Source organism: Elgaria multicarinata, chromosome 3 (genome assembly GCF_023053635.1).
Source record: "Elgaria multicarinata webbii isolate HBS135686 ecotype San Diego chromosome 3, rElgMul1.1.pri, whole genome shotgun sequence".
In the NCBI taxonomy this organism is placed as follows: Eukaryota; Metazoa; Chordata; class Lepidosauria; order Squamata; family Anguidae; genus Elgaria; species Elgaria multicarinata.
In genome coordinates, this window is record NC_086173.1 from 82409337 (window position 1) to 82418396 (window position 9060).

The 9060-nt window shown below is 38.1% G+C and overlaps 1 protein-coding gene across 1 annotated transcript; it reads right to left on the minus strand.

Annotated features, from left to right (window-relative positions):
- Positions 1-1557: 1557 nt before the first annotated feature.
- On the minus strand, positions 1558-8629 carry C3H5orf15 (chromosome 3 C5orf15 homolog). The gene is made up of 3 exons (XM_063120730.1): positions 8485-8629; positions 3598-4178; positions 1558-3160 (listed from the first exon to the last, which is right to left on the minus strand). The coding sequence occupies exons 1-3, from the start codon at positions 8600-8602 to the stop codon at positions 3029-3031; spliced, it is 831 nt and encodes a 276-aa protein (XP_062976800.1). The 5' UTR covers positions 8603-8629; the 3' UTR covers positions 1558-3028.
- Between the last annotated feature and the right edge of the window lie 431 nt (positions 8630-9060).

A 9060-nucleotide genomic window follows, 5' to 3' on the forward strand; every position in this document is an offset into this window, starting at 1 on the left:
ATAATGCTTGCAGCCTCTATCTGCAAAGGGTTACGTTGTACTATGGGGCCAACGGCTGCTGCTGTTTGAGACCTACATAGTAGCCAAGCATTGGGCAAAAGGCGGGATACAAATAAATATAATAATAATAATAATAATAATAATAATAATAATAATAATAATAATAATGCTGCACACCACCACCCAGAACCGCTAAAAATGGTTTTCTTAGTTTACTATTACTCCAAGTTGCTGGTGCCACCATTTACGAAGATATCAGAAGATATAATGGGATAGTATATGACACTTTTAAAGAAGCAGCTCAAGCACATAATTTACTAATTGAAGATGCAGAAGGGCAAAGATGTTTAGAGCTAAATAATAGTAAAATCGACATTTAGTACTTGAATTACCAATTTGAATTTATTAATATACACTTCTGTTATGAAATCTTTAACTGTGTGATATATATTTAAATGTGAAACGATTACATTAGCAGTTAAACTCTTGAGATTCACTCAGACGATCTACACTTTAAAAAAACTAAAGCATTTACTACACAGATTCGGTAAAAAAAAACTTTTTGGGCTAATTTCATAGAAATAATTGGAAAAATGTTTTTCTATTATGTATAACTCCAAAACTGTGGGTCATTGTGATTTCCAGTTCTTCTCATTTTGAAAAAGCTTTCACAACTAACAACTTTCACACGATCGTAATATGAAGTTGTGAATTCTCAAAATCAGGCAAAACAGTTGATTAGCCAGGTTACTAAATCATAAATTACACATAAATTACGGTTCATTATTAATGGATACTGTTGGTAAGCGGTAGGGATTGTGATGATACAAGGAAGGATGCCATCTTTTAACATACGTAGAATTTATAGGGCTTTATAGATCTTGGTCTGCACTCTGAAGTATATCCAGAAAGTTTAGACAATATATTACCTACCATTTCCTATATTCCTGCAGATAATACAATATTTATTCCTTGTTCTTTTTTATTATTCTTGCTGTTGTTTCAATCTGTTTTGAGTGTTAACCATTTGTTATTCATAAGCACTGTACTTCCCTTATCCTCTACCACTTGATTCTAGTTGTATAGGTTTCTTCCCTAATGGTGCTTTTATGATGTATATCATTTTCATACAGAAACCCTGTTTGAAAACCTTTCAAACTGAAAAGGCTGGTCTTGCACAAATACCTCAGCGGCTATCATCCTGAGGTTTAGCTGGCTTCATTCCTTTAGAAGAGGCTGCTCTGCCTGTAAACAGCGGAAGGAATGGGAACTCCGAGTTCCGAAGTGGGATTCGGACCCAAATCAAATCAGGCAGCCTCCAAATTGGTCCAAGCCAAATTAAGCTGTTTTCTTAATCAGGGTCTGAATTAAATCTTGTGGTCGTTACATAGCCTATTTTTAACACACCTTCAACATGAACTGGCACACTGAATCTTGTGCTGTCCCTACAACTAAAGCATTGATTCATTCAAATTTGATTTCAATTCTTTGTGCAGTCTTCACTAATAGACTTCTGTTTAATGGAAATATACAAATCAAGTTACAATTACTACAAAGTTATGATTTGGAATTTATTTGAAAAATCTTCTTAAAAGTAATACAAGTTCAAGTAAAATAAAAATTACTGCAAGGAAACAGTTCTGGCATATATTGTTTGTGCTTCGGCTCAGTTGCTTCATCTCCTAAGGTAAAGTCATGCCCATTGCAACTCTTCTGATGCCAGAGGTTTAAGAGGTTTTCAGAATATTACAATACTTGAATATAAAGTCATTAATTATAATTCACTATTTACATATTGTTCAGCCATGGAGGGGGTGCATCGAAGAAAAACTTCTAACTTATATCTTTTACAACTTGAAGAAATGAAAATAAATAGCAAAGCTACAGTTAAAATAAACAAAAAACCCACCCACTAACGTACCAGAACTTCCTGTACAACCCAAATGGCAGGGCTTTTAGCTCTTTTCAAAATTAAAGAAAATGGTGCAGTATTCTCTGAAGATGGGCAATATCATGTCATGTCTATACCTGCAACTAGTTATCTTGTTTAGATTAATACTTAAGCAACTTAGGGAAACATTCAAAATAATGTGAGCAGATTTCCACTCACACAATAGAACAGACTTCCTCTCCTCTCTCCTGCATCTCCCCCAAATCTGCTCTGGAGGATTTGCAGCAGATCTGGGGAGGGCACAGGGGACTGGAGGGGGAATCCATTCTGCAAGCACTGTATGTTTCACTGGCAGAATGGACATCACTGGACATAACCCTTTCTTTCAAGTTTGGATGCTTCCATGTTTGTAATACAATAAAAAGACATACCAAGACAAGTGTAGATGTTATTCTACAAATTGTTTTGTGCATCTCAGTTTCTAGCCTGAAAAGGTTTATCTTAATCCTGGATTTTAAAGGCTTTCTTTTCTGTTTTTTGTAAACAATGTGGTTGAAAAAATTGGGCTCAGAAACAACAGTATTTAAAACTGATATTTGTGAACTACGAAAGAAAATAGGTTGATCAATAATATGAGAAAAATGTTGTTCTCTTCAAATGTTTCTCTAGGCAAATGTTATAGAGGACTAATTCAAGCATGATCCTTATACAAGTAATGTGGCTTGAAGTAAGGAACCCAGCTTTATACTGATAGATACCTTGAAGTATAGTTTGTTCTGAGGGAGCAATAGGATACATGATCCAAATTAATGTGATTCACTGGTGCCAGATTTACTAAGATGTTGAATATGGTCGGCTATGTGGCTGTTTTAAACTAGGACTACTGACTGCTCCAGGCAGAAGGGAAAACAGAAGAAGATAAATAAAGTGACAGAAAATGGCACTATGTACAATGATGCTGAAGTTTGGCTGTCACCAAAAGTAAATACTAACCTTACTTGCCTTTATATAAGGCTAAAACCCTGCAAGGCAAGAATAGTGTGCACATGCTCATTGCTTATGGCAAATACCGGCACATTATATATAAAAAACAAGGCAAAGAAAATTAGTAGTTCAGCAAAGTTGATCACACTGCTTTTAAAAAATGTAATCATTGGTAATTTTTAATGAAGGCATAGCCTCATTAACATTTTGATCTAAACGATGATATCCAACTGTTCTGGAGCAAAGCCCATCCCGCCATCTTCTGCTCTGAACCAACAAGATGATCTGAAAAGAAAAGAACAATTAACTAATTATGAAGAAATATTGATGTAGTTAAAAAGACATGTGTGTGTGTGCGTGTGTATATTAATTTCCTGATCAAACTTTCAAAGCCATCACAAACACTATGTTTTCCTACTGATGTCTATCCTTTGCAACTTTATTATCTCAATATTATGCAGTGGAACCCATCTTAATTTGATGTTTTCTAATCTTTGCAATTCTGCGTTTCATAACTCTTTACCTCCATTAATGAATAAGAATATAAAACAAGATTTCTGATGCTATTTGGCTATTAGCTTTGTATATTATTTACAAATTAAAGTGCAAATGCTGATTTATGATCTCTCGAAAAGTATTTATTATTAAATTGTTCTAATGTGTTTCAGAACAAAAAAATCCAACATTTAGCATTCTCCAAATTGTTAAAAAGCCAAACCTACCTTTCTTTTATTGTGATATGTGATGTAAACCACAGCTACCAAAAAGACAACAATAACCAAGTGAAAAAAGAAATGGCTATCATTTTCTAATTCTGAGACTGGGGAGTCCTTCATCTCATCAGCAAATGACTTCTTATTTTCATAGCTGCTTGCCAACTCTTCTGGCAATTCTGGAATGCCTTCATCATCTTGATCATCTTCAGAATCAGATGTGATACCATATAGATCATATCCTGCAGGAATATTGGGATCTATAGTTTCTTTTGCCACTGGTAGGGAACTAGCGAACACGTATTTCTCTGCAATGTCATCTTCGTTAATATCTGAGTCTTCTGAAACACCAATATTCATTTGTGAATCAGGACTAAGACTCACAGAAGCTGGCCCAGGAGATGTGGTTAATTTTTCTTCTGCTATAGATGGCCCAGGTGCAAGAGAAGCATCTACTTTCAAAGATGTTGGGGGCGTTCCTTCTTTTGTTGTATTCCCCAAACTGTTCTGGATGGCTGAACTATTGGATGATGCATTACTGTCCATCAGTTCAACAGTTTTCTGAGACAGTTGTGTGTCATGTGTAGTGTCTAGAGGAGACAATAAAAATTAGGGTACTATGAAGTTTTAAACATTTTTTTCATGTATATCTTTATTTTATAAAGACAGCCAATAATAACACAGTATACAGTAAGTCAGAACTATTATCTGTTACTTCAAATGATATTATGTATTGCTTGGGGATTAACAGAATCTGTGTTTAATGAGGACCCATTTAAAATCTGAAACTAAATAGTAATATGAAACATTCATATTATACTAAAAGAATAGTATCAGCTTATCAGAATCAAACCATCAGCAGACTAGAAAGTAGGTGATTGTTTTTGAAAAAACATTTTTTGAAGCTGTATCAAAACACAACATCTAGGAATTTTGCGTTTCATAACCTTTCAGAGATCTGAGCCATTCCCGGCACTAGGCATGGGAGAAAAAACATCTCTGATCAGCTGCTGATTCCCTCTGCCTAGGAAATAAACTGAAGGGCTGGGTGCGAAACCCCAGTAGGCTGGAAGTTCCCCATATCTGATCTAGAGTATCCATTTGGTTTTAGCTAAATTAAAATTTAAATGTAATTAACTTTCCAAATGGTTCTGACCTTTATATATCTATCTATTGTTTGTATTTAGGAATAACTCATTTTTCTATCTATGTATACCTATAATGAGATCAGCAGGAATCATGAATATGAAATCTGGTTACTATGTCATTTCAACATAGTTATCAGTAGATACATGACCGTCATTCAATCCAGGCCTTCACAGGAATCAACCATGCACATGAAAAAAGAATGTGGGAATTACACAGATATAGGGTAATAGCTGAAACCTTTCTTCATCAATTGAATGAACTAGATTAAGACAGATAGTATATCACATGGGTAAGAGAGTAACAATGTGTTTCAACAGAATCAGCCCAGCCAATTTCCACTATCGATGAACATACCAGATCAGCTGAACATGACCATATATCTAGGAAGGAGGTATACAGAGACTTGGGGGATGGGATCACATGTAGAAGAACAATATAACCAGGCTTCAACAATTCCATTTGCTACACTCACCATGGCACACGTAGTGCTAGCCTCTGATGAGCATAATAAGTAGCCAGCCATACTCTAAACTTTGAAGCTGTAGAAGAAAGCAGAGATCATCCCAGCAGGTGTATGGCAATCCCCACTGCGTCTCCAGCTCCAAGGCTGGGAGGAAGGTGGAGGTTGTTTGGCAGCTGCATGGCCAAGGCACCTGGAAAACCTTGGCCACACAGGGCCATAACAGAAAGGGTTGGACACTGCTGTTGGAAGGTGCTCAGGGTGCTTTCCAGAAGCAGCACCCAACTGGGCACTATTCTCACCAGCTCTTCCTTCAGGAAAGGGCAGAAGGAGGTTTTTGGATGCTGCTGTACAAAGGTGCTAGTTGAGTCTTCAAGGACTAGCACTCAAGCCCTGCGAAAAAAAAGGGCCTATTGGAAAAGGAGGAGCAGGGGAGGTTACAATGTTTAGCTCGGTTAGCAAGGCAAACCAAAAAAGCTCTAGACCACCGTTAATATGAGAAGATGCAGCATTTTAGGTGAGCGATAGAGAAAATGGCTGAGTAGCCTTGATGTAAGCAGGAAGTTTTAAGAGATGCTGCCCAAGTTCCTTTAAAAAAAAATCCCATGTTTTTTTCAACTTTATACAGATGTGCCACCTAAAATTTTAATAATGGTTTTCACTTTTCTGAAATATTTTTTCCTAATATCTGGTCATGGCCCCTTCTGCAGCAACAGACAACAATCATACGTTTGGTTTTCTTTATAAACAAGCAAGTAATTCTCACTCATGAGAGATTCTCAAATCCAGGCAACAAACACAACATGGCAATCCAATTTAGCAATGTCATGCCTATCCATTATTGTAACAAAGTAAACAGTACAACAGGATCAAGAACACTGCTCTTCTGGATTACAAAATCAGGCAAACAAGCCACAAGAATGCAGCTTTACATGAAAGAAACTTGTTCAATCAAATCTCTACCATTGGCCAGGCTAATCAATTGGTAATTGATCTAGCAATAAATATTTTTAATATTTCAGAGAGAAATTTTCTTTAAGGTAAACTCTATGTGAAACTAGGTTGAAAGAAAATAATATAATATTTACATATTAAAAAAAACTGTTCATGATAGCAATTAAATGCAATAATGATGTCAAGAAACGGAGCACTCTGAAAAATCCTGAGGTTTGGCATTTAAAATATCTGAGAGTATGGAATAGAGAAACCCTCATTTGTTTTAACTAATATGGAATAAAAATATTAAACAGATATTGGAGTCAAGGTATATGAAATTAACAGCTGAAGAGACTATTCCTTGGTTATATAGCACACATTTTTCCTATAAATTGACTTTAGAATTTAAAACAAAAATTCAAGGCACACAATTATTAATCAAACCATATTAATAGCTAGGGGAAATGGCTAATGTAATGCTGGAGGTTTTTTATCTTTGGAATGCTAAAGGTGAGTATACATGGATTTCAGGGAAATTCTAGGTAGGATTCTGTGGCCAGATAAATTAGCATGGAGAGGCTTCAACATGGGATGGGAGTTCATGAAGAAAGATTTACTAAAGGCAAAATCACGAACAAATCCAGTGAGAAAGAAAAATGGGACAATTTTAAAAAACTATCATGGCTGCACAAAAAATTAGTGACAAGCTGTTTTTTCTTTTTAAGACACACATAAGAAATGGAATGAAAGGTCACCAAAGACAAGTACAATGAGTAGTTCAGTCTTGTAGAGGTGGTGTCAGGAAAGCTAAAGGTCAAAATGCTGCTAAGTACTACAACAGGAAGGGGAGGGGGAGTCAGGTTTGTTCAAAGTAACAGGAAGGCAATGGTAATCCCACTGAAGTATTGAAGGATATCTAGAACTAGATTAAGAAAGATAGTATACCACATGGATAAGAATGTAACAATGTGTTTCAACATTGCCCAGAATCAACACAACCAATTTTCACTCTTGATCATGCTCAATAAGGATGGTGAAATGTTAATGGGTGACAAAAGAAGTCAGAATTGTTCAACTCCAACTTTCCATTAATCTTTTTCCAAAAGTGGACCAGTGTGCAACTTTAAATTAAGCTACAATAGGCCACTCTATTAAGCAAATAACAATTAAATACAAATGCTAATTCTCTTTTTATTGAATAGAACAACTCTGCTTTGCACACTGCAGGATGTGGTTAGCACGGTAATTGAACAGATAACTGGATATTAGTTTATCTTCAACTTATGACAATAATATGGCTTTTAAAGGGATTTTCAAATACTTTAGCGTGAAGGTTGTGTAATTTGCTTTTTAATAATTGGCTTTCAGGTTGCATTCCTGAGAGTTTTACCTAAAGCTATGTAGCTTTCTGAATGAATGGTTATTATGGAATTAAATATTTTGTGGTCACGGAAGGAAAAAAACTGACTGTCAAGTTTATTGAAATTGTTCCAATAGCTTCAAGCTTCTGATGAAAACCAAGTCAAAATGTGTTCATTGTAAACACATTAATTATACATAGGGCAAGTGTGTGTTCTATGAATTATGCTTGCTGTCAAGCAACAAGATTAAACCTTTAATAAGCTGCATCCTTTCCAACCTCATGCCTGTTTTGAACCTTTGAATGGCTTTGCTTCATAAACTGCTCACACACACCACCTTCCCCATTAGATAGTCGAAAAATGAAGATTCAGTAGGTGCAGTTTCTCAGTATGACGGTGCGATATCATAAAAACTACCCAGTGAAGTTCTGCCTACCACCCAAAGTGTAAGTAAATGACAGAGGATCCTCTGCAAATAGAGAGATACCAAGGGAGGGCCAAGATTCAATTTGTCTCTCTCGGACTTTTAAACATGCGAACGGGTATTCAGAGCAACCTTTCAAATTGCAAGGGGACAACACAGCCCTGTAGAATATTTTACAGCCTTTATATAGGAATTGATGGGAGGACGGAACGCTGAAGTTTTCATTCTTAATACAGCCGGCGGGATTAGGGAAATATAAGCAAGGTCCGTCTAAACGGAAGGAAGGTGGAAGTGAAGGAAGGCGTCACACGTCTCTCGGGAAGCCCCCCGGGAAAGCCTTTAAGGGCTCTCGAATAGCTGGGGTGAGGAAGGGCAGGGGAGACGGCCAGAGACTCAGGACGGGGGGTGGGGGGCATGCCCGCTGAATGCACGAGAATGCTACGAGGCGGAGAGTGAAGCCTTCAGGCCCGGCGAAGGTAAGAGTCCAACGGGAACCCGGGCTCGCCCCGCCCCTCTCTCACTTCAGCCATTTATCCCGCCCAGGCGACCGACAGGTCCTTCCTCACCGTTTTCGACCTGGCCCCGGACCCGCAGGGCCACAAACAAAAGGAAGAGAAACGTCCGGCCCAAAGACGACAGCGACGGCGCTTCTCCCGCCACCGTCTTTCGCCCGGTGGCAGCCATGTTTGATGACAAGCAGTAGCCAGGGGACGTGGCCTCGCCTCGGCCCGCCCACCGCCGTCCACGCGCTGCTAGGCAACCGCGTTCGGCTGCAGTGGAACGCGCTGACGTAACGCCCCTCGCCGCCCCTTCTGTACAGATAACAAGACGCTCCCGCAGAGAGAGAAACAAAAACAAAGTAGTGTGACGTATCTTATGGTCTGAGTAGGGAATTTCCGGGCATTTCCAGTTCGAGGGAAGGTGTACCCAGAAATTCAGGCCTTGTGTCACTCTTATTTGAGGAACTTTAAGTAAAAATCGAACGCCGGGTGGCGCAGTCGCTCTAGGCGCATGCCATCTCGATGGTGGAAACCCTATAGCCTCTGCAGTGGAAGTTAAGCGTAGGAATCCAGTTCAATGTTAGAGCAGCGAGGATGGCGTTTTGACTGGACTGTTCCTTTTATAAAGCCGAGCGGAATAAC

Coding starts and splice junctions, on each gene's coding strand:
- C3H5orf15 (XM_063120730.1), bottom strand. CDS start 8,602: ATGGCTGCCACCGGGCGAAAGACGGTGGCGGGAGAAGCGCCGTCGCTG. Junction 4,179..8,484: donor CCGGGGCCAGGTCGAAAACG/GTGAGGAAGGAC, acceptor TGTCTCCTCTAG/ACACTACACATGACACACAA. Junction 3,161..3,597: donor CATATCACAATAAAAGAAAG/GTAGGTTTGGCT, acceptor TTTTCTTTTCAG/ATCATCTTGTTGGTTCAGAG.